The 23,789-nt window shown below is 52.3% G+C and overlaps 3 protein-coding genes across 8 annotated transcripts; 2 read left to right on the forward strand and 1 right to left on the reverse strand.

Annotated features, from left to right (window-relative positions):
* Positions 1 to 260: 260 nt before the first annotated feature.
* Positions 261 to 2,201, forward strand: Dynlt4 (dynein light chain Tctex-type 4). Of its 2 annotated transcripts, none has more exons than XM_004872905.4 (2): positions 261 to 409; positions 1,431 to 2,201. In XM_004872905.4, exon 2 carries the CDS (start codon positions 1,442 to 1,444, stop codon positions 2,105 to 2,107), a length of 666 nt encoding a protein of 221 aa, XP_004872962.1. In that variant the 5' UTR covers positions 261 to 409; positions 1,431 to 1,441; the 3' UTR covers positions 2,108 to 2,201. The 2 variants fall into 2 exon arrangements, with proteins under 2 accessions (XP_004872962.1, XP_004872961.3); XM_004872904.4 differs by having other exon boundaries at positions 309 to 371.
* Plk3 (polo like kinase 3) lies at positions 2,121 to 15,615 on the reverse strand. 2 transcript variants are annotated; one of them, XM_087214906.1, is made up of 18 exons: positions 15,481 to 15,615; positions 15,207 to 15,352; positions 11,091 to 11,166; positions 6,848 to 7,484; positions 6,632 to 6,739; positions 6,427 to 6,543; positions 6,072 to 6,201; positions 5,906 to 5,993; positions 5,028 to 5,123; positions 4,736 to 4,934; positions 4,501 to 4,624; positions 4,207 to 4,298; positions 3,882 to 3,975; positions 3,663 to 3,746; positions 3,424 to 3,586; positions 3,146 to 3,275; positions 2,748 to 2,861; positions 2,121 to 2,640 (listed from the first exon to the last, which is right to left on the reverse strand). In XM_087214906.1, the coding sequence occupies exons 4-18, from the start codon at positions 7,055 to 7,057 to the stop codon at positions 2,449 to 2,451; spliced, it is 1,941 nt and encodes a 646-aa protein (XP_087071032.1). In that variant the 5' UTR covers positions 7,058 to 7,484; positions 11,091 to 11,166; positions 15,207 to 15,352; positions 15,481 to 15,615; the 3' UTR covers positions 2,121 to 2,448. The 2 variants fall into 2 exon arrangements, with proteins under 2 accessions (XP_087071032.1, XP_004872964.1); XM_004872907.4 differs by lacking the exon at positions 11,091 to 11,166.
* A 608-nt stretch (positions 15,616 to 16,223) lies between these two features.
* Best4 (bestrophin 4) lies at positions 16,224 to 20,677 on the forward strand. Of its 4 annotated transcripts, XM_004872903.3 has the most exons (9): positions 16,285 to 16,436; positions 16,520 to 16,614; positions 17,131 to 17,364; positions 17,527 to 17,681; positions 18,081 to 18,158; positions 18,451 to 18,648; positions 18,747 to 18,827; positions 18,932 to 19,086; positions 19,178 to 20,675. In XM_004872903.3, exons 1-9 carry the CDS (start codon positions 16,285 to 16,287, stop codon positions 19,446 to 19,448), a joined length of 1,419 nt encoding a protein of 472 aa, XP_004872960.1. In that variant the 3' UTR covers positions 19,449 to 20,675. The 4 variants fall into 4 exon arrangements, with proteins under 4 accessions (XP_087071036.1, XP_087071033.1, XP_004872960.1 ...); XM_087214910.1 differs by having other exon boundaries at positions 16,224 to 16,614; positions 19,178 to 20,676; XM_087214908.1 differs by having other exon boundaries at positions 17,131 to 17,681; positions 19,178 to 20,676.
* Positions 20,678 to 23,789: the final 3,112 nt, after the last annotated feature.

The following is a 23,789-nucleotide window of genomic DNA, read 5'->3' on the forward strand; positions in this document are numbered from 1 at the left end:
TCATAGCACAGGCCCCTGTGACTTGCTCACAAACGGCCAGTCATCCAGCCATTTCACCAAGAGCCCTGGATGGAATGCCTTTCTGACCAGGGCTCCTGGGCCTATGGAGAGCGTATGGCCCCGCGCCTCTCACCCCTGTAAACCACCTCTTCCTAATCACTCAGGCGCTGCCCCCCTCTCTGCAGTTGCTCACAGTAACACTCCCAGGTTACGCCAAAGGCAGACTGGAGCAAGAGACCCTGGGAGGGAGGAGTGCTTGCCCTGCAGCCCATGGCAACTGCACAACACTGCCTTTCCCCTCCCACCCCACCAACTTGGCCAGCCAAGAGACAGCTGTGGAGTGAAGAGTGCTTGGAGGCCAAAGGCTGCAGGTGACTCAGATGCCTGAGGGAGTTTCGGGAGCGGAGGGGTGAGAAGCGGGTGATCCCAGAAGTGATTCTGTAGGAGGTGGAAGGTGGAGTCAGAGGCTTCGTGGGTACCCTGTCCCCAGCCTCAGCCTGCTGTGGGGATCTTTTGCGTCCTGCCTAGAGCAGATAGAGGTGGCTGACTGGATTTGACGATCCCAGGGCTGGAGGGATCTATGGGAGTGAAGTTGGGTTAATCTGCTCCCCCTGGTTAAGGGTTGGAGGCTCCACTTCTACTGTCCAGGGTGAGCCAGAAGCCAGCTTCATCTCTCCTTTGCTGGTTAAGTCAGGCAGAAAGGAGAAAAAGGAAGAGTATCAAAGGATATTTAGAGCTCACTTAGCCAACTCCATGGTGCCCAAGAGCAAGTAGAGCTCAGGATCAGACACTAGCATCCCTCCCCAGCTTGTCCCTAACAGTCTTTAACCCTCTAAGCACCTAGGAAACCAGGCAGCCCCAGACAAACTGATCCACTTATTCCAAAAACAGGTCAGGAGGGATAGGGCAGGGGTGGTGAACCTAGGGCATGGGTGCTGCAGCGGGCTGTTTGTTATCATTGAAAGCTCTAAAAGGCTCACAATCACTAGGATGGGGATAAGGGATAGAGGTGTGGGGTGGGACATGCCTGTAGTCCCTAGTCCCTATGGTCCCAGCTGTTTGGGAGGCTGAGGCAGGAAGACCACTGGAGCCCAGGAACCTAAAGAAGCTTGGGCAAGAGTGAGATGCCTTCAAAAGAAAAAGAAAAAAAGAGAGAGAGAGGGAGAGAGGGAGAGAGAGAGAAAAAATGTATAGTGATAGCCTGTAATCTCAGCACTCAGGAGGCTGAGGCAGGAGGATGGTGAGCTTGAGGCCAGTCAGAGCTACACAGCAAGATTCTGTCTCAAAATAAAAAGGACTTGGACAGTAGCTCAATGTAAAAATGCTGGATTTTAGTAACAGAAAAAAGGGAGGAGGGATGTAAAACCCCTTGACAGGATTGGTGGTATGGAAAGATGGCCATTGAATGCCATCCTGAGTGGGTTTTCCAGTCCGCAGGTCCATGGCTGGCAGGGTTCTGGCCCCTGGACGTCAGGAGGAGGAGTCGACCAAAGATCCAGGGAACAAACTACCACTAGTGCAGCCTGGAAGCCGCCTGCCCAGCATCCATGAGGCCCGACCCACAGGCGCAGGCCTAGGCCCAGCCTCCCGCCGTGGATCCATCCTGGGCCTCCCTGCTTCCTTCTCAAGACGCAACTCGCTGGCTGGGCCAGGCTCTGGGCCTGGAGGTCGGAGGCCATCCCTGGGACCAGTGTCCCCTCTAGTCTCAAGGGTCAGTTTCTCAGGGTTGCCCCTGGCACCAGCCCGTCGGGTGGCGCCCTCCTACAGAATAGAGCCTGCACCTGGGGAGCGCTGGGAGGCTATGCGGGCCCAGCGGGCCCTGGAGGCAGCCTTGGATGCAGGGCTGCACAACGCATGCTACTCGGGCCCGGAGGCAGGGAGGCTGACCCAAGAGCTGTGCGAGCAGATGCGCATGCGCCTGCGTGAGTTCAACCTGCCTCGCTACAAGCTCGTGTGCAGCGTGGTGCTGGGGCCACGAGCTGGCCAAGATGTGCTTGTGGTCAGCCGTGCGCTCTGGGATGAGGCACGGGATGGATTGGCCTCCGCATCCTTCACCAATGCCTCCCTCTTTGCTGTGGCCACTGTCCACGGGCTCTATTGCGAATAAGAAGGCCTCCAAATTCTGCAAAATGATTTATTATTCCAGGAGATCCCCCCTGGGGCTCACATCCCAATAAATAAATGTCTGTCGATAAATAAAAGTGGTCCATAAATAATGCCCCCTAGCTGGGGACTAAGGCTCAGGCTTATCTCGGAGAGGGGGTAAGAAACAGCAAGGATAGGCCAACCCCAACTCTAGTAAAGCTGGTCCCTGATTCCCTGGGGGATTCAGCCCAGAGCCCCCCAGTGAGGCACCAAAAGGAAAGGGAGGGCCACAAAGGCAAGGAGTAGAACCTTAATAGGCACAGGCCTCAGGGCTCGGGATACAGCCACACTATAGGGTGGGGCCTAGGCTGGACTTCGGTCCCGGAGCAGGCGCAGAGCATAGCGGAGTCGCTGTCGCAGGTCTGGGGAGCAGCCCAGCTGCCGGAGATGGGAAGCGAGGTAAGTACAAGCACTGCGATTTCGGGCCACAAAAGTCACAAGGAGGGGCTCCCAGCCACTGAGGATCAGCTTGGTGTGGTCCTCATAGAAGTTCACCTATGGACAAGAAGGTGATAGTGACCAGGGCCTAGGCCCCAGACAATTTCCTTCCCAACAGTCTTGGCCTCCCAGACCTTCCCCCCAACTCTAGAATTCACTCTCACCTGGACAGTGCCATCACTGAACATCATCAGCAGTGCCTGATCGGTCTTGACCCACTGCAGCAGCAAAGGTGGGACAGGCACCTCTACTTCTTCTACACTGGGCAGATCTCCACCCTGGACACAGAGGCAGGGCAGGCTACTTCCTGGTCTGAGGCAGGCCTTTCCTGTAGATGTCTTCCTTCCTTACAGGTTCAAACTCTATCTTTATTTTTTTTTTTTTGGTACCGGGGATCAAACTCAGGTCCTTGCGCTTGCACAGCAAGTGGTGAAACCACTGAGCTAAATTCCCAGCCCTCAAACTCTACCTTTTCACTCCCCCACACCCACACCCACCACCAAAGGAATCAGAGGGACCAGCACATGTTAGTCCTCAACATGCCACACCCTAGCCTACACACCTTCATGAGGTGCTGCTCCATGTAAGAGACAAAATACCGCAGGATGCCCAGCTGAGGCTGCAGAGCCCGGGGCACAGCACCCACGGAGAAGGAGAAGTGTTTTGTGCTGGTGGGGTTGTAGTGCACCGTCCTGGAAAGGGGGAGGCAGAGGTGAAAGGGAGCCCTCTACCAATGCCCCACCCCAAGAAACCCCAGGTCCCTAAGCCCCAAAATATACACCAGGTTCAGCCCTGCTAGGTACGATAGCCTGGATACAAGGGATGCCACACAGTACTTACTTTCTGTTGGCTGACAAGGCCATGTGTGTGCCATCATTGAAGAGCACGGCTACGCGGCGGCTGGACAGTTGATACCCGAAGCCAAATTTGTTAGAGTAGTCAACCCATTTGCTGACCCACACCAGAGGCTCTGGCTGTGCCAGTGGGGCAGGGTTCTGTTCCGCTGTCACGAGAGGAGGGAGTGAGGATCTGCTCCTGCCTGCCCCACCCCATTCATGTGTACTAGACATAAGCCTTACCTGGGGGCATGAAGGCCACACAGTTTCTCAGAGCACAGAGGGCTGACTCTACCACTGTGGCCACAGTCAGGCCTTCTTCAAAACCTGAAGGGAACAGGGCCCTCAGATTTAGCCATTAGCCCTCCTGGACAGAGCCCACATCCCTGTGCCAACAGATTCCCTCCCTCTGGTCCCTGGACCAGCAACCTCTAGCACCTTTCATCCTCCCTGGCTCCTTACCATCTCCACTGCTCGCCAGCGTCCCACGGGGTGAGCTATCTTCAGCTGCTGTCTCTACCAGGCTCACAGGGGTTGGACCAGAAGCTGCTGGTACCTGGAGGGATAGGTAGGAAAAGAGAGAGGCCTCAGAATCCAAATCCTTGGAAGTTCATGGCCCGGCCTTGCCCTGGTTCCCAGGGCACCCCAGGTCAGCCCCAGCTGGCTAATGAGACACCGCCAATTAGGCCACCACGGGGCTGGATGCTTCATCAGCCTTTTATCCCCAGCTTCCCTCAGCTGCTGGGGTGGCAATGAGTCAGGGGAGAGTGCCACGTGAGCATCTCACCTCCGGCCTGGTGTCCTGATGGCCAAGGGATGTGCGCATGAGCCCATTCACCAAGCAGGACACCTCCTCCTTCTCCTCAGGATGGTTCTTATCTGGGGGAGGACGAATGCAGACCTCAGTGTCCTCCCAGCCCTGTTTCCCAGGAGGATGACACTGAGATAGGACTTCTCAAGTGCCTGGATGACACATTTTCTCCCCAGGGGCTCACAGGCACCCACACTCTCACATCCCCAAGATGAATGTGACAAGCAGCTCTACCACTCTGTACCCTCAACCCACTGACACCCCACTCACTCTTCTTCTTCCTGCCAAAAAGGCTCTTAGTAACTTTGGCAAACAGACTCCTTGCTGGATTAGGGGGTGTCAGGTCGGGGACTGTCACACAGCTGCTGACAGGGAGCCGGTCCGGGGTGTAGCCCTGGGAGGGGAGCCATGTCAATAGAGAAAAGGCCCCAGGGGTCCTGTCACTTGCCCCATTTAATCCCCTGGGAATATACAAATGGAAGCCAGGTGTCTGAGAGCCACAGACCTTAGCAAAGAAGTCATGGCGCAGGATCTGGTCAATAGAGGGGCGGTCTCGGGGCAAGGCTCGGAGGATGGCAGCCAGGAGCTGCCGGGCTGGCAGTGAGAGGCTGGCAGGCAGCGTGTAATGGACCTGCTTGATGCAGCGGTAGGTTTCCTTCAGGTCTGCTGTCTCAAAGGGGGGGCTCCCACAGAGCAGAGTGTACCTGTGGGCCAGGGACACAGGAGTCAGTAGTAAAGTGGTAGGAATGCCCCATCCATGCAGCCACAACCTGTCTGCCACTGAACCTGGCACTCACATGACACAGCCCAGTGACCACACATCTGCCTCGGGGCCATGGCCCTGTCTCAGCAGCACTTCTGGAGCCACATAGTTGGGGGTGCCACAGATGGTCCTAAAGAGGGTAGAAGCAGAGGGGAGGGCTCAGACTCAGCCCAGCAGCCCTCCCTATTCCTGCCCCCACTGTGACTCTAGACAAAGCAGCTGCCTGTCACCAAAGGGCAGAGAGCTCCTGCTTGTCCTGGGACAATGGATGCTGAGGATGAGAGCTGAGTCCCCGCCCACCCTCCTGGCACAGCTGCTCAGCTGCTCTGCAGGAGTGGGGGAGGCCTTGACCCCCAACCCAGCCCCTCCTCCAGGGTCACAGAGGGTCCATGGCTGGTCCCTTCCCCCACTCCCGTCTGTCACACACCCATGAGGCTGTCACCTCCCATGGTCTGCCATAAACACACCAACACCAGCTGTCACATCCCCCCAAACACTAATCTGCCACACGTGCCTATCTGTGTCATACACACCCAACCACAGTGGCCACAGTAGGGTCTTTTACACACACACAGGGTGTCACATCCTCCCTTTCCTACACACCTGTCCCCTGCCTTCCTCACACAGGGTCAGTCATACACCTCCAAGAATCCCTACTCCCCTACGTGTCTCAGGGACTCAGGGTTACCTCCCCCAGCTGTGTCACACATTCAACACGACCTTCACCCTCTCCACCAATCCCAGCAGTTCAGACTGCCACCTCCACACGTACACAAACAGCCCATCACCCCTTCCTTATTTATCACATGCACATCAGGAGGTCACCTTGCTTCTTCCCACACACACCATCTGCCACACACACCATCTGTGTCACACACAGATCGTGCATGACCTCTTCCCTCAAACACTCACTTCTTCCTCTGCTCCAGGGGCTCTAACCGAGCTGCGAGCCCAAAATCCCCCACCTTCAGTTCCATGTTCTCGGTGATGAAAAAATTTCCTGGACAGAGACAGAGGTGTGTCAGACTCCTTCCTTCCTCCACCTCCTAGCCCCACCCCGCTGACCCAGGAGTCTCACCCAGCTTAAGGTCCCGGTGCAAGATGCCCCGCTGGTGCAAGTACTTGAGGCCAGAAAGGATCTGCCGCAGGTAGTAACGAACCTCTGGTTCCAACAGAGTATGCCGGGCCTTCCAGATGTGGGCCAGGGACTGTGGAGAGCCACTGCCTCAGCCCCTGCTAACCCTCCCTGAGTCCCCCTTCAAAGCTTTGGATCTTGATAATCTTTTTTTTTTGGTGCCAGGGATCGAACTTGGGACCTCGCGCTTTCGAGGAAGGCGGCAGAACCACTGAGCTAAATCCCTGGCCCAAAAGCTTTGGATTTTAAGACCCGCCTTCTCCTCCTACCCCCTTGCCCGCTGGAATTCATCCCTCACCTTTCGGCTGCAGAGCTCCAGGAAAATGTATATGTTGTCAGCATCCTCAAAGTGGTGTGAAAAACGAACGATATGGCGATGCTGTAGGTCTCGGTGCAGCTCAATCTCGTTGAGGATCTACAATGGGAGCGCAAGGTCGTCATCATTCCAGGGTTCCCACGGCACTGTCCCCACCCCATCCCTCGTCCTTGGTGCCTGAACCCACCTTCTCGCGTTGATGCGGCTTGGAGACGCGGCTCTGCGGGATGACTTTGACCGCGTAGGCGCTGCCAGTCTCGGTGTCAGTAGCCTCGTAGCAGCGGGCAAACCCTCCCTAGGAGCAGGGGCATCAGGCCAGGCGCTCCATGGAGGTCCCCGCCCGGCCCGGCGGGAGTCCCTCCACCCGGCTAGCGCCGCTCCCCACCCAGACAGCCCGGCCCACCTTGCCCAACAAGCGGCCTTTGAAGTAGGTGCGACCGCTGAGCGGGTCAGTGATGAGGCGCCCGGGATTTCGCGCCGGTGGTCCAGCCAGCGTCTCCACCTCAGGTCTGGGCAGGGCACTCGGAGGCGGCCCGGGGCCAGCCGGGGGCGCAGGCGGGACGGCCGCACGCGGGAAGGCACGCGGAGACAGGAAGCCCGCAGCGGGCTCCATGCAGGCGGCGCGTCGCAGCGCTGGCCCGGCGGCTCCTTGGTTCCGCCCGGCCCTGGCCGCGCGTGGCGCTGCCTGGTTTTGCTACGCTGCGCTGGAGCCCGAGGGAGCCCGGCGTTTTTATCAATGAACGCCTCCCCCTAGCCGCGTCTCCTCACCGAGAGCACCGCCCCCTCCCTGGAGACGAGTCAGAGCGAAGCAACGCCCCTTGGAGGCCCTGACGTCACCCAGAAGCACCTCCTCCGACCTGACGCACTCTGAGGCCCCGCCTCCTGCTCGCGTTTTAAAGGCACCACCATAGTACTAGTCATCACGTAGGTGCAACCTAGCCGGGGAAGCCAAGCGATCTCCGTTCTCTACCTTCTCCGCCCTTGTGACTGCGTGTCGTGCTAACCGGGATCCTTTCATTCTCCAGTCTTCGGGGCATACGCTGAAATCGGAGTGGGAGGGTCAGGCACCTAGGGGCGTCTCCTCAGCAAGCAGATGGATCTGCGTTCCCGCCTGGAGTGGGCGCGTCCCCCGCCCCGGCCCGAGCCCTCAGGCTCAACCCAGTGCTGTCCCCTGCAGGGACTGAGGAGCAACACTCCGGAGTCTGGATTGCTTGGTCGGGGGACTGCCATCCTGGGTTTTGAAGTCAAACAGCCTTGTATTCAAGGTTCTTATGTTGCAGGCCACATTTTTCTCTACCCACTTCTACATTTTTTTTTTCCCTCAGATAAGGTCTTGCTGTGTAGTGCAGGGTCTCGCTGTTCTGGAACTTGCAGTTCACTTGAACCTGCATCAGCCTCCCTAGTGCTGGGATTACCAGCATACGGCCCCCACACCTGTCGCTCACTCCTACACTGATGAGGGGCAGATCTCAGATCTCAGGCTCCTTGAGGTCCCCCATTCCCTTCTGAAAATACCCGCTGCCCTCGATCAGCAGCCAGAAAGTGAAAATTAGGAACTGGGTATTCTCAAATGCTAAGAATGGGCTTTTGGGCAATTAGTCTTAGGGCCACTTGGAACCTGAGACCCCTGCTCAGTGCCAGCCACCAAGACCTCACAGATTTCTTGAGATTACCTGCCGAGTGCAAGGCATTGTCTGGAATAAGACTGATCAAGGTAACTAGGTGTGGTGGTGCATGCCTGTAATCCCAGCACTTGGGAGGCTAAAGCAGGAGGATTGCTGTGAGTTCAAGGCTAGCCTGGGCTACATAGTGAGATCCTGTCTCAAACCCTCCCCCCAGAAAAAAACCCCAATGATCAAGGTCACAGCACTCAAGTTAATTTACTTGATTCTGCTTTATGGAAACAGACAAATATATAAAACAAAGTAATTGCAGGCTGCCAAAAGTACTGTGAAGGAAGTAAACAAGGGTAGGCCAAGAGCCTGCTTTAGATAAAAAGCAACCGGGAAAGTCAGCACATATTTACTTATGCCTAACCTCTACCAAGTTTATCCCCAGACATCTCTGATATGAACGCCCTTGGCTCATCTTCCTCACACCTGGTCTGGGGCAGTCTCTCTTGTGAGATTACTGCCCAGCACCTTGCTGACCTCCAGCTCCCCCTCCACATGCTGCTGTCAGGCTGAGGTGGGATCACTTGAGTCCAGGAGTTCAAGACTAGCCTGGGCCACATAGCAAGATACTGTCGCAAAAAGGGGGGTGGGGAGATAGCTGTAGTACACTGGGTTATTCTGAGCACTTTATACAATTAACTCATTTGATATTCACAGCAACTTCATGAGATAGATATTATCTCCCTTTCCACATGGGGAAATTAAGCACAAACTTGAAGCGACTTGCCAAGGTCACAAAGCTTGGAGACCTTGGTGAGCAGGTTCCAAGCCACTGAGGACAGAGCTAGTGGGCAGAACCAATAGGAGAGATAGAGAGGGAGAGGGAGAGATGCAGGAGGAGGATAGGTGGGGTGGGGTGGGGTGGGGTGGGGTGGGGTGGGGTGGGGTGGGGTGGGGTGGGGCGGGTGATTTACAGGCTGCCTGGTTCCCTCTCTGGGACCATAAAACAGTGGGAAAGGAGATAAGGTGATTCAGGAGGGAGAGGCAGGGTGGGTTGGGGCTGCCCCTGCCCAGGCAGAGGCTTCAGGCTGTGCACCTTTGTACTGATTCTGTGGGAAACTCACAGTCGAGAAGCTGGAGTGACAGGCAGAAATGTGAGGGCAATGGAAGGCAGCTGGGGTGCAGGGTCACAATAACCCCAGCTTGGCTGCCTTGGGAAGAGCTGTTCAGGAGACCAGGGCTGGCACTCCAACTGTTGCCATATACTTTTTTCCAGTACTAGGAATTGAACCCAGGAGCTTCACACTGAGCTACATTTCTAGCCCTTTCTGTTTTGTTTTTCTTTACTTTTTTTGAGACAGGGTCTCTGTATACTCCAGGCTGGGCTTGGACTCACAGCAATCCTTTTGCCTCGGCCCCCTGAGTACTAGGATTATAGGCGTGTACCACTGATCTCTATTTTTTTTCTTTTTTGGTACTGGGGATTGAACTCGGGACCTTGAGCTTTCAAGGCAGGCAGCGGAACCACTGAGCTAAATCCCCGGCCCAACAGACGTGTACCACTATACCCACTCCTTTTATTTTTTATTTTGAGACAAGTTGCCCAGGCTCACTAAATTGCCCAGGCTGGGCTCATAGTTTTGTTTTTTGGTGTGTTTTTTTTGGTACTGGGGATCCAACTCCGGTCCTTGCGCTTGTGCAGCAGGCACAACTAAATCCCTGGCCCTGGGGTCACAGTTTTAATCCTCCTGCCTCAGCCCTCTCAAAAGTTCTGGGATTACAAGTAGGCCTTTTTGCTCCTTTTCTGGTTCTTTCTAGTCATCATCAAGGCAAATGTCAACTGTCATGGCCCTGGGCGTGTCATTTAGCATGCAGATGAGATTATTGCAAAGGTACTGGCTGTCTTGGATCTTGGATCTATCCAGTTTCAGCTAGCTGACCTGAAGAGGAACCTCTGGCCTACAAGCATTCTGTCCTCAAAGATAAACACAAACCACGGGTGGTGGCACAAGCCTATAGCCACAGGAAGCTTGGGAAAGGGCTTCACTGCCAAGATGGCTGAGGCCCTGGAGCTGATATCTCACCTTCTTCAACTCAGGTACTGAGTCTTTTTTTTTTTTGGTACCCATAACGGAAATCAGGGCCTCAAGCTTGCCAGGCAGGCACTGCACTACTGAGCTACATCCTTGACGCCCTGGGTCTTTCCCCCCTCCTGCCCGCTTCACATTGAGCTACTTCTCCAGCCCTTTTTGCTTTTTGGGTTTTTTTTTTTTTTGGTACTGGTGATCAAACTTGGGTCCTTGCACTTGCGCAGCAGGCAGTGAAGCCACTGAGCTAAATCCCCAGCCCTCTCCAGCCCTTTTTATTTTTCATTTTGAGACAAGGTCTTGCTAAGCTGCCCAGACTAGGCTTGAGCTTTCCATCCTCCTGCCTCAGCATCCCTTAGTGCTGGGAATACAAGTGTGTGGCACTGCACCCAGCAGGTCCTGGCTCTTTCACAGACACACAGTCCTGTTCTTCATTCCTGGTGACTTCTCACCTGGGAATGAAGGAGGTCTTAACTCCAGTCAGGCCCTGAGCAGGTTTCCCACCTTGTGTCACAGACACCTCTCAAAAGAACCAGGGGAGGGGGCCAGGGATTTAGCTCAGTGGTTCGGGTGCCTGCCTCACAAGCACAAGGTCCCGAGTGCGATCCCTGGTACCAAATAAAATAAAATAAAATAAAATAAAATAAAATAAAATAAAAAAGAACCAGGGGAGGGCAGTAGTGGTGAAACCTGATGTCTTTCCTGTTAAACTAGAGAGGGAACGAAGGAAGGGAGAGAAAGTGGGAGTAAGGGAGAGGAAGGGGAAAAAGAAAGGGTGCTTGCTAGCTTTCAGGTCTTCCTGAGGTTTACTGAGGTGACTTAGACTCAGTCTCGTGCTTGGGTGTCCCTGGGGCTGCAGGATAAGTGTGTCTGTCAGAAGACATGGACCAGTGTGAGTCACTACTGCAAGAGAGAAAACCCAGCCAGGCAGTGGCAGTGAACATACCTGAGATCTCAGCTACTTGGGAGGCTGAGGCAGGAGGAGCCAAATTTCAAGGTTCAAAGGCATTTTGAGACCCTGTCTTGAAATAAAAAAGGATGGGGAAGTGGTGGCATACTCTTCTAATCCTAGCACTGAGGGGGAGAGGCTCCCTGAGGCAGGAGGACTTTGAGTTCCAGGCCAGCCTGGGCGACACAGTGAGATCCTATTTAAAAAAAAATTTTTTTTTCCACAAGCAAATGAAAATGGAAAAATTGCCAATATCTGATTTGTCCTCTATTTTTTCATTTGCAATCATACACTTAGGTACTTTTGACCCCATGGAAAAAATATCCAAAGTTCAGAACTACTGATAACAGGGAGAACAGGAAAAACAAATTTTTCTTTTATGTCTTTATTAGTGGATTGCTTATACAAACAAGGTTTCATTTTGTCGGATTCATGCATAACATACTTTGATCGCTTCCCCCATCATCTCCTTGCCCCATCCTCTCCCCTACACACTGGGTGCTGGGTGTGCATGTGAACTGGGGACTGAACCCAGGGACCTGTGACAGCAGGGTCTCTACCACTGAGCTACATCCCCAGCATTATTTATTTATTTTTGAAAATGAAATATTTTCCATCATAGTGGATGCATTTTTTGTCTTTGTTTTCTTTTTTTTTTTTTCCTGAGACAAAGTCTCACTAGGTAGCCCAGGTTGGCCTTGAACTCCTGGTGATAAAAAATAAACAGCTGGGAACAGTGGCACCATGCCCACCTCACAAGTGCAAGGTCCTGAGTTTGATTCCCAGTACTGAAAATAAATAAATATAAGAATTTTTGCCAGGTGTGGTGGTGCATGCCTGTAACGCCAGTACTTGAGAGGCTGAGGCAGGAGGACTGCTGCAGGTTCAAGTGAGTTTAAGGCCAGCCTCAACTACATACCGAGACCCTGTCTCATAGGCAAACAATAAGGGCCGGGGAGTTAGCTCAGTGGTTCTGCTGCCTGCCTCAAAAGTGCAAGGTCCCAAATTCAATCCCTGGTACCAAAAAAAAAAGAAAAGAAAAGAAAAGAAAAAAAGGAACAAACAATAAAATACAATAAGAACTCGCAGTGATCCTCCTGCTTCAGCTTCCTGAGTGCTGGATTATAGGCATGTGCCACCACACCCCGCCACACATTTGGCACAGAGAGCACAGGGGCTAATGTCTTCAAAAGAGCCAACTATAAAGGCCTCACTTGCCTCCTGCGAAGCACCAATAGCAGGACAGATCTGTTTTGAAGTCCTGGGCAATTTCTCATACCAGAGGCTAGATGGGGAGTATGGGAATCAGAAATTCAGTGGAGCTGGGTGTGGTGGTGCACTCCTGTAATCCCAGTACTCAGGAGGTCAAGGTAAGAGGATTGCAGTGAGTTCAAGACCAGCCTGGACTACATAATGAGACCCATCTCAAAAAACAAAAATAAAAACAAGTTCAGTGGAAACAACCAACAGAGTGAAGACAATCTACACAATAGGATATTTTTTTGCCAGTTATTCCTTGGACAGAGAACTAATATCTAGAATTTATAAAGAATTTAGGGTCAGGGATTTAGCTCAGCGGTACCCCCGCCTGCCTCACAACTGCAAGGTCCTAAGTTGGATCGCCAGTACAAAAAAAAAAGGAACTCAAAAAATTAGATCCCTCCAGATAAATCACCCAATCAAAACCAGCCAATTAAAATGAATATATACTTCACAGAAGAAATGCAAATGGCCAATAAATACATGAAAAAAAGTTCAGCATCTTTGGCCATTAGAGAAATGCAAATCAAAACAACATTGAGGGCCAGGGATTTAGCTCAGTGGTGCCGCTGCCTGCCTCGCAAGTGCAAGGACCTGAGTTTGATCCCCGGTACCCCCCCCCAAAAAAAAACCACTGACATTCCATCTACTCTAGAAAGAATGGCCATCATCCATCATCATGAACTCAAAAACAACAAATCAGGCAAGGTTATGGAGGAAAAGGGATCGTGCTACAATGCTGGTGGGAATGTACACTGGTGAAACCACTATGGAAATCACTGTGGACATTCTTCAAGAAACTAAAACTAGAAATTCCATTCAACCCAGCTATCCCTCTCCTGGGATATCTTCCCCCAAAAGTTAAAGACATCATATCCATGTTTTTAGCAGCACAACTCACAACAGCTAAATCTTGGAAGCAGTGTATGTGTCCACCAACAGGTACATGGATAAAGAAAATGTGGTATTTTATTTTATTTTATTTATTTTTTTGTTTGTTGGTTTGTTTGGTACCGAGGGATCGAACTCGGGTTGTTGCGCTTGCGCAGCAGGCAGCAAAACCACTGAGCTAAATCCCTGGCAAGAAAATGTGGTATTTATACACAGTGGAGTAATAGCCACAAATAAAGATAAATTTGAGTCGTTTATAGGAAAAAGGATGCACCGTGACACCATAATGCTAAGCAAAGTAAATAACAGAAGGTTAAATATCACATGGTTTCTCACATATAAATAAGCATAGATAATTTAAAGAGCAAAATAAAAGACAGAGGATAGGAAACAGGGAGGTAGACTTTATACAGATGGGAAGGGGATCTAGGGAAAGAAGGAGAGGGGAAAGGAAAGTAAAAGAGGACTAAAATGCAATTTGTACATGTACCAACTCCCCATGATGGATGTATTCTCTGTGTGTCACAAACATATACTAATACAAAAATCTCTGCACCTGTATCTATAGCTATGTTCAGTGGACTTCCAATTATGTGTAGTCTCATGGCACACTCAGTATCAGGCCTGCAATGCTGAGGTTTCTTCAACCCCACCCCAGCACAGGCCTTTTTTAGGAGAGGCTTTTGTATCCAGTTGCTTCCTGGGGCTTTGCACCAGTAGATCTGCAGGCAGCCTGCCTTGAATAAGCCATGGTACAGAGACCTCCTTACACCATTCTCTGTGGACCAGAGCTTAGTGAGGTATAGGCAGCACTGGCATCAGAGAATAAAGCAGCCCTGAAGTGGATTTTTTTTTTTTTGAGACAAGGTCTCACTATGTAGTTCCGGCTGGCCTAGGACTCACAGCAATCCTCCTGCTTCAGCCTCCTCAGTGCTGGGATTACAGGTGTGCACCATCAGGACCAGCTCCTGAGCTGAATTTTGAAGGAACAATTAAAAATGAGCTAGCAAAAAAAAAAGTACAAAGTCGAGTGTGGGCTATGTAGTGAGTTCAGGGCCAGCTTGAACGATAAAGGGAGACCCTGCCTCAAAAAACAAAGAGCCAGGGGCCAGGGATTTAGCTCAGTGGTTCCGGTGGTGCCTGCCTTGAAAGTTCAAGGACCTGAGTTTGATCCTTGGTACCCAAAACAAACAAATAAACAAACAAAAAATACAATTGCCAAGGATTTAACTCAGTGGTTTCACCCCCTGCTGGGCAAGCGTAAGGACATGAGTTTGATCCCAGGTACCAAAAAAAAAAAAAAAACACCAAACAAATAAACAAAAAATGAGCTAGGGCACCAGGCAAAGCAGCACTCACCTGTAATCCCAGCTCTTGGGAGACTGAGGTGGGAGGGTTGCTGAGGTTTAGAGGCCAGCCTGGGCTACATAGCAAGACCTTGTCTCAAAAAACCAAAAAAAAGAAAAACAGATAAAGTTCTATTTCTAATTTGATCAGTGTCATAGGTATTATTTTTTAGTTTGGACAGATGAAGAAATGGATGATGAGAGTTGGGTGTGGTGGCCCACAGCTACTTGGGAGGCCGAGGCAGGAGGATTGAGAAAGTTTGAGGCTGGCCTGGGCAATTTAGCAGGGCCCTGTCTCTAAATAAACTTTAAATAAGGGTTAGGGATGTAGCTTAGCTGTGTTTCAATCTCCAGTTCTACAGATAGGGAGGAAGGAAGGAGACTGTAAAATGAAAGAAGCGACTCAAGACCCAGAGTACCCCCAGGAGTCAAGATTTTGGACCCAGGGCTTTCCACACTGTGGGCCTAAGTTCCCAGATCTGTGGCCTTGTCAGCCCTGGAGTGTGGGGTGGGGAAGAGCCTGGCCATTTAGGCTACTTCTAGCACTTGAAGTCCACCAGCTTTGGCTCCTGCCTCCAACATGTCCTAGCTGTGTGACGGTGACCAAATCACTTACCTTCTGGAGCCTGATTTTTGCGGCAGCCATGATTACGCCCACATGTAGTGAGGATTCTGTGCAAGGATGACATGGCAGCCGGGGATTTAGCTCAGTGCCACTGTGCCCACCTCACAAGCGTAAGGTCCTGAGTTGAATCCCTGGTACTAGGAAAAGAAATTAAAAAAGAAAGGAAAAAAAAATGAAGTGGCAGCGCCCTGGCACAGTGCCTGTGCCTTCAGGCTGTGACCAGCAGCTGGTACTACAGTGACACTTTATCTTGCATGCTTCTCACCTGGAGCACAGGATGGCCATCCATCATCCTGGTTCGAAGGACATGGCGTCGCCTGCACGAGCTGTGGGGTCAGCATGGATGGCAGTTTTGCCACTCAAAAGCCAGCCCAGCCCTGAAGGGGTAGGGAGACACACCCAGTTCTCAGGACCAGGGGAAGCTGGGTGACAGCCTCATCCATCAATGACAGCCTCCGTCCAGCCAACTTTATGGACTCGGCGGGTACTTAAGTCTGGAGAGTGCAGGTGGGCCCAGCTCTTCCTCAGTGCAGGCTGCTGCTCAGAGCAGGTAGGCAGGCAAGGGGTGGGGGTGACAAGGCCCTGGGCATTGGGAGACCAGATAATCAGCTTCCAGTGCAAAGCCAAGGACAAGTGTTGGCACTGGGATGGAGTTGGGGCTCTTATCCTTGGCAGATCAGGATCTGGTTTCCCCAGCCCTGCAGGTGGAAGGGCTTGGGAAAGCCTTGTGCATGAGCATCCAGACCTCAGTCCTGCTGTGCCCGACTCCATCTTGGCTTTATCTATGTACTGGAGTTGTGCAGGGGGTGGAGCTGATGACCTTGGGGCATCCTAGGCCCTTGTTTCTTTTTTTTGGTACCGGGGATCGAACTTGGGTCCTTGCCCATGTGCAGCAGGCAGGGAAACCACTGAGCTAAATCCCCTGCCCAGGCCCTTGTCTCTTGACACTGGGAAGGCTGAGGGTGTGACCAGAGGTGAAGGGAGGTTGCCTAGGAGCTAAGCTTAGTGATGGGAAGGCAAGCTAAGGAGAGGGACACCTCTGTGACCTCCCACCCCAGGCCTCAGCACTATGACCGTTTCATACACTCTCAAAGTGGCCGAGGCACGCTTCGGAGGCTTCTCTGGCCTGCTGCTCCGGTGGAGGGGAAGTATCTACAAGCTCCTGTACAAGGAGTTTCTGTTGTTTGTCGCCCTCTACGTCTTGCTCAGCATCACCTACCGGTGAGGCAGGTTCTAGGGCTGGGGTGCAGGGCTTACCCTGTCCATCTCCCTGCAAGCCAGGCCTTCATCTGCCCTTTCCCCAGGCTGCTGCTGACCCAGGAGCAGAGGCATGTGTACGCTCAGGTGGCCCAATACTGCAACCGCTCTGCGGACCTCATCCCTTTGTCCTTTGTACTGGGTGAGGCCCCTTCTAGTTCTTCCTGGATCTTGGGTTGAGGTCACAGCCCAGGCAGCCCAGCCCAGAATCAACCAGCACAGGTACAGGAGCTGGGCACTGGGTCCAAGACTTCCGCAGGCCTAGGCCCTGCCTACCATTCGTGGGCTCTCACTTGGCAAGGCCAAGACACCTGCTGGCTTCAGTACCACACTCTGGTGAGGAGTCGGAGAGGTGACAGCCCCATCCGCATGCTCATAGGAAGCCAGACCTTGAGTTAACCATTACCTGGCCTTGCACTCCCACGTCCCAGGAAGTTGGTGCTCTTCCTTCCTCCTGGCCTTGCCTGCCCCAGAATGGTGTTGGAGGCAGGCAGCTGGAGGTCAATGTGGTACGTGGGCCGTGTCCCCCGGTCCCGGTCCCCACTCCTTGGCTCAGGGACTGAACTGGGCTCGCTGGCGGGAGGAGGGAAGTGCTGGGCCTTCTGAGTCCCGGCCCCTCTGTGCTCCCTTCCCACCCCTTCCCACGGTGACCTACCAGGTTTCTATGTGACTCTGGTGGTGAACCGCTGGTGGTCCCAGTACACAAGCATCCCGCTGCCAGACCAGTTGATGTGCGTCATCTCGGCCAGCGTGCACGGCGTGGACCAGCGCGGCCGCCTGCTGCGCCGCACCCTCATCCGCTACGCCAACTTGGCATCGGTGCTGGTGCTGCGCTCGGTGAGCACCCGCGTGCTCAAGCGCTTCCCCACAGTGGAGCACGTGGTGGACGCAGGTGCGCGGGCGCGGGGGTCTTCGGAAGAGCCAGTCTCTCTGGGACCCACACGGCAAATCCTGGGACTGCTGTGGACGCAAGGACGGGCAACCCTGTGGTGGACTCACAGCTTCCCCTGGCGGCAGAGGATGTGTCTGCACCCTACCAACTTCACCCCCGCAGGTTTCATGTCCCAGGAAGAGAGGAAAAAGTTCGACAGCCTGAAATCCGACTTTAACAAGTACTGGGTCCCCTGCGTCTGGTTCACCAACCTGGCTGCCCAGGCCCGCAAGGATGGACGCATCCGCGACGACATCGCCCTCTGTCTCCTTCTGGAAGTGAGTCAGCCTTGGACCAGGTCCCTTGGCCCTCTAGCTTTGCATACGAATAGTTTTGGAATCTAACACTTATGTGGGGCCACCTATGTGCAATGAACATACAGGCACGTACAGTAGTTACTCATTTAGCCCTCGAAACCCTAGAGACAGACACAATTATTATGATCCCCTTTTCACAGATGGGGAAACTAAGGCATAAAGTAGAAAAGCCCAAGTCAGACATTCTGGCTCTAGGCTCTGTACTTACGGCAACTTTGCTAAATCACTCCCCATCATAGCCGCCCCAGCCTGGTAAGACAGAGGAGCAGAGCCCCCAGCCTGCTCAGTGCTGGCGCCCTGTGCTCTTCCTAGCCCTCCCTGCACACCTCTGCTGACCTCTTCTTTCTGCTGTTTCTGCAGGAGCTGAACAAGTACCGTGCCAAGTGCAGCATGCTGTTCCACTATGACTGGATCAGCATCCCCCTCGTCTACACCCAAGTAACTGCCTCCTCCCTCCCTTCCCAGTGCCTACTGTAAGTCCTGTGCTGTGTATGAGGTCCCGAGAATTAAATGGGCCTCACCATGTGTCACTTCAGTCTCATGACTAGCAGAGGGCTCATTCTTAAAGCCTCCTCCCACCCTTCCCAGGTGACCCTACACCCCACACACACACTGCCACCCTGTCACATGTTTAATTACTTGTCAGACTCCTCCCAGGGCCTCAGAGGCAGAGATGGCATTTCTCTTGGTCCACTGCTCCGTACTCTGAGCCTGGTTTTCCCTTCTCCAGGTGGTGACTATAGCTGTGTACTCTTTCTTTGCCCTCTCCTTGGTGGGCCGCCAGTTTGTGGAGCCAGAGGCAGGGGCTGGCAAACCTCAGGAGCCTCTGGAGCCAGGCCAGGAGCCAGTGCTGGCCCTGGGAGACCTGGACATGTACGTGCCTCTCACGACACTGCTGCAGTTCTTCTTCTATGCTGGCTGGCTCAAGGTGGGCATAGGAGGGTCACGCCAGCCTGCTCTGTAAAAGCGTGGGCACAAAGTCCTCTGCAATACTGGGGACAGTGAAGCTCTGTCTGCACTCTACAGGTGGCTGAACAGATCATCAACCCCTTTGGTGAGGATGATGATGACTTTGAGACCAATCAGCTCATAGACCGAAACCTGCAGGTGAAGTGGGGCTTATCGGTGTGAGAACCGCTCCCTGCCAGCACTCGGCCTGGGTGTGGAGATGAAGGTCTTTGTGACCTGTGCCTCCCCTTCTGCTGGCCCAGGTGTCCCTGCTAGCCGTGGATGACATGTACCTGAATCTGCCCCCCGCCGAGAAAGACCCCTACTGGGACGAAGCTCAGCCGCAGCCGCCCTACACTGTGGCCACGGCAGCGGACTCGCTGAGGCCCTCCTTCCTGGGTTCCACCTTCAACCTGCGGTGAGCAGCCACTCAGGCACCGATGCCTGCTCGGGGAGTCAATCTCCCGGCCCCGGCATCAAGTCTCCCCCTGTGCAACCCCTGCCCGCAGCATGAGCGACGACCCAGAGCAGAGTGTGCAGGTGGCGCCCTCCCCGGCGCTGGCCCGGGCCGCCGCGCAAACCCCACTGCTCAGCCGCTTCCTGGGCGCAGGCGCACCCTCCCCCGCCATCAGCCTGCGCAATTTAGGAAGAGCGCGCGGCGCCCCCCGGACCCCACATCTACTGCGCTTCCGGGCGGAGGAGGGCGGTGACCCCGAGACAGCGGACCCTATAGAGGAGGAGGAGGCGGAGGAATCAGGGGAGGAGGCCTTGGAGCCCTGACGGTCCAGGACAGACGCCACCTGGCTCCCTCCAGGTGGCCCCAAGTCCCGCCCGCCAGTGCTGAGCAGCTTTTCCTTGGGTGCCTTGAGAAGCCTCTAGGGAGGACCCTTGAAAGAAGATGCAGGGCAAGCCCTGAGCCAAGGCGGGGGTGGGGGTGGGGGTGGGGTTGTAGCTCCCTATAAAGGCCCTGGGTTCAGTCCCCAGCACCGCAAAAATTAATAAAATAAAAATATTCTTAAACTTTTAAAAAAAAGGGACTGGTTATGTAGCTCAGTGCAAAGGCCCCTCACTCAATCCCCAGTAACAGGGCGGTGTGTGTGTGTGGTGGTAAATGACAAAATTGTTAAGGCGAAAGGATAACTAATGCTAGAACAAAGGAGGAAGAGAAAGAGGGAGGCATTGCCCCCGCTCCCTTGAAACCAGGGTCTTTGCAGGAGCTACATCGCAGCCCTTATTTGGGGAAGTGGGCAGTAGTGGGGATTGAACCAAGGGACCCCACACTGAGCTACATCCCCAGCCTTTTGAGACAGGGCCTCCCTAAACCATTAAATTGCTCAAGGGGGGATGAAATTCATAATCCTCCTACCTCAGCCTTCTAGAGTGCTTTCATTTCAGGTGTCATGCTTCTCCAACACTCTGGAAGACTCCAAAAGATCAAAGCCTTGTAGAGGCACCATGCTTTTTTTTTTTTTTTTTTAAAGACTCGCTGTGTAGTTCAGAATGTCTTGAACTTGGGACGATCCTCATGCCTCAGCCTCCCCAGTGCTGGGCACTGTAGGACTGTCCCACCACCCTTTTTTCTTTTTGCAACAGGGTCTCACTTTGTAGGCCAGGCTGGCTTACAACTCACAGGGATCCTCCCGTCTCAGCCTCTGGATTGCTGTGATTACTGGTATGCACCAGCACACCCAGCATAGGCCTGGACTTGTGATCCAATTTCAGCCTCCTAAAGTGCTGGGGTCACAGGCATGTGCCAGTCTCCAGCTAGGAAGATGCTAATTCCGGCTTTGCTTCTTTCCATCTACTTGACTGTAGGATACAGGACATTTTTGTTGTTTTTGGGGGGATACATCTCACTATGTACCATAGTTCAGGCTGGCCTCCAATTCATGGTGATCCTCTGCCTCAGGCTCCTAGATGCTGGGATTACAGGGGTATGCCATCACCCCTGGGGATACAAAACATTTTTGGACAAATGCTTTATCTGCCCATCCTGCATGCTAAACATTTCTAAGCCTGTTTCCAAATCTGTCATGTGGAGACAGTAGCACTTCACCATGACAGCCATTCATTTAGAAGGCATTGAGCTGAGCTGGGCGTGGTGGCGCATGTCTGTAGTCCCAGCACTTGGGAGGCTGAGGAAAAGGATCGCTATTTGGGACCAGCTTGTGCTAGTGAGTTCAAGGCCAGCCTGAACTGGAGTAGACTCTCAAACAAAAACAGAAAGCATAGAGGCTTTTTCCAGTTTTACAGGGGAAGACAGCCTTGCTCTAGGTTGAGAACAGTCATCACAAAGGCAATGGAGAGTGGGTAGATTCAAGACTCCAGAGAGAATCTACTTATCTTACTGACCCATTAGAGGTACAGGAGGAGAATCAGGTGTTATGGTTCTCCAACACTTAGACTGAAGCAGGACTGCAAAAGAACTAAGCCTGGTAGAGCTCTAAATAGAAGAAATTACAGGGCAGGGGATTTAGCTCAATGGCAACATGCCAGCCGGGTACCAAAAAGAAAGGGCAGAGCTGGGCATGGTGGCACACACCTGTAATACCAGCACTGAGGAGGCGGAGGCAGGAAGGAGACAAACCTGGGCAATTTAGTTGAGATCCTGCCTGTCTCAAAATACTACCATACAGCTTTCTAGGTGCTGCAGACACGGCCAGGAAGCAAATATCCTTCTCCGGATGGGGGATAGGAAACACCTTTCCTCTTATGGGAAAGAACACCAAAGAAACAAGCAATTCAAATGAGCATAATTTATGTCAGATTAAGGGGAAGGATAAAAAATGGGTAAACTGCCAGGGATTTAGCTCAGCGGTTTCACCGCCTGCCTAGCAAGCTCAAGGACCCGATTTTGATCCCCAGTACCAAAAAAAAAAAAAAAAAGGGTAAACTGTGCTGGGGATTTAGCTCATCAGTACTGTGCCCGCTTTGTAAGCTCAAAGTCCTCAGTTCATTCCTGGTACCGAAAAAACAAAAAAATGGGTAAACTGAGACCGTATGGAAAGGGTGGGTGACTTGTTTCTGTGATCATACACTGGGGGCCAAAGGACCTCTTGTCTGAGAACTGCCTAGAGAACACAGCAAGAAACTGGAAAAACAAAACCAAACTGCTGGGTATGGTGGCTCATGCCTGTAATCCCAGCACTCAAGAGGCTGAGGCAGGTCATCCCAAATTTGAGACCAGCCTGAACTATGGTGAGACTGTCTCAAAACAAGAGAACAACATCCATTCTTCAACCAGGCAGAGACCTGGAGGGCATGAGCCAACCTGGGTATTCATAGGAAAGAGCCTCTACCTTCAGGAATGGCAGACTCATTACATTCAGCGAGGCCAGTCACGGCCGGTCACGTCAAGCACCATTAACACCTGGCAAGGATTTTCATTCATGAGATGGAAAGTAACCTTGCTGGGCCCAGTGGCACATGCCAGTGATCCCACCAAGGAGCAAATTCTAGGGCACCCTGGGCCTTGAGACTCTCAGAAACAAACACTAAAAAGGGGTTGGGGATACAGCTCACCAGTGCACATTTAAGCACATATGCCAAGAAAAGAAATAGGTGATCTTCGGGCTTGGAGTATAGTGCTGCCTCAGTGGTAGAACACTTGCCTAGCATGTCCTCAGCCCAGGTTCAACTCCAGGATTGCAAAAAACAGCCCATCCCTACTAACACACACCTATAGTTCCAGCTACTCAGGACTGAGGAAGGATCAGCCTGGACAGTACAGTAAGACTCCATCTTAAAAATAAATGACTATGCTGGGTGTGGAGGTGCAGGCCTGTAATCCCAGGACTAGGGAGGGTGAGGCTACATCAACAAGACCCTATCTCAAAAAACAAAAAAATGACCACTTAAAAAAAAAAAAAAAAGACTCTACGGGAATGTGATTCATGCCTATAATGCCAGCACTCAGGAGGCCGAGGCAGGGGGACTGCATTTGAATTTTAGGTCAATCTAGGCTACAGTGAATTCAGGCCAGGCCTAACTACATAGCAACATCCTGTCTCCAAAAAAACCAAAGCACTAGGGGTACAGTTCAGTGTGAAGGCACTGGGGTTCATTCCCTGGCAACATCAAAAAAAGATTTTAGGGCCAGGGATTTAGCTCAGTGGTTCCACTGCCTGCCTCACAGAGCACAGGGTCCTGAGTTCAATCCCCAGTACCAAAAAACCAAAGATTTAAAAATGATTGGTACAGTAAGGCCAACAGAAAAACACTGAAGTGGGATGTCACTGTAAAAAGGTAAGACCCAAAATAAACCAGCATTTGGCAACATTACATGTGGAATTCAAGAATATGGGTCGAAAAAAAAAAAAAATACGGTCAGAAGCCTGGTGTGGTGGTACACACCTACAGTCCCAGTATTCGGAAGATTGAAGCAGGATTGCCACAGGTCAGGCCAGAATACATAGACCTTGTCTCAGAAAATCATTTGTAGACAATTATTTGCTATAGATGGTAAAATTGAGGAAGATGAGGGGCTGGTGGTAGAGGAGATAAATCTTCGAATAGGGCTTGGAAAGTCCTGTAATATCCAAGTGCAAATCAAACAGGTCAGGGTTGAAGTTTAGAAAGCTTTCCAAAGATGGAACCTTTTTTTGGGTATTTTGAGACAGGGTCTTGCTGTGTAGCCCAGGCTGCCTTCAAAAGTCACAGTGATCCTGCCTCAGCCTCCCAAGTGCTGGGACTACAGGGGTGCACGACATCCAGCAATACATAACACCTAAATTCTAATGGGGGCAGGTTGAGGACAAAGAGACTTTCTGAAGCAAACATCACTAGTCTCCTAAACATTTTAAAATTCTGAATGGTAAGGGAGTTAGGGACTTAACTGTATAACCTGCTTTCAGCAATGCAGTAAAGATTCAATACAACTTCAGTTTTCACACGATCCACAAATTCAGGTTATAAACTCATGTAGCTTAGTGGCACAGTATGTGCTTTAACATTCACAAGGCCCTTCTCTGATTCCTACACATACAATCTTAGGGCCAGGGATTTAGCTCAGTGATGCTGCACCTGCCTTGCAAGCAACAAGGTCCTGAGTTGGATCCCCAGTACCAAGAGAGAAAAAAAACCCCACATACACACAATCTTACCCGCATACTCACAACCCAG

This window comes from Heterocephalus glaber, unplaced genomic scaffold, assembly GCF_053883595.1.
Source record: "Heterocephalus glaber isolate CG9 unplaced genomic scaffold, H.glaber_assembly_v1.0 deba00001451, whole genome shotgun sequence".
Classification (NCBI taxonomy): domain Eukaryota; kingdom Metazoa; phylum Chordata; class Mammalia; order Rodentia; family Bathyergidae; genus Heterocephalus; species Heterocephalus glaber.

Excerpts from the sequence above, each read along its gene's own strand:
- Plk3 (XM_004872907.4), bottom strand. The coding sequence starts at position 7,057 with ATGGAGCCCGCTGCGGGCTTCCTGTCTCCGCGTGCCTTCCCGCGTGCG. Across the intron at positions 4,299-4,500 it reads TTTTGGCAGGAAGAAGAAGA|ATAAGAACCATCCTGAGGAG; the intron begins GTGAGTGGGGTG and ends GTCCTCCCCCAG. Across the intron at positions 2,862-3,145 it reads TGGAGCAGCACCTCATGAAG|GGTGGAGATCTGCCCAGTGT; the intron begins GTGTGTAGGCTA and ends CTCTGTGTCCAG.
- Dynlt4 (XM_004872905.4), top strand. The coding sequence starts at position 1,442 with ATGGCTGGCAGGGTTCTGGCCCCTGGACGTCAGGAGGAGGAGTCGACC.
- Best4 (XM_087214907.1), top strand. The coding sequence starts at position 16,224 with ATGGGAAGGCAAGCTAAGGAGAGGGACACCTCTGTGACCTCCCACCCC. Across the intron at positions 16,615-17,130 it reads CCCTTTGTCCTTTGTACTGG|GTTTCTATGTGACTCTGGTG; the intron begins GTGAGGCCCCTT and ends GTGACCTACCAG. Across the intron at positions 19,087-19,177 it reads GGTTCCACCTTCAACCTGCG|CATGAGCGACGACCCAGAGC; the intron begins GTGAGCAGCCAC and ends CCCTGCCCGCAG.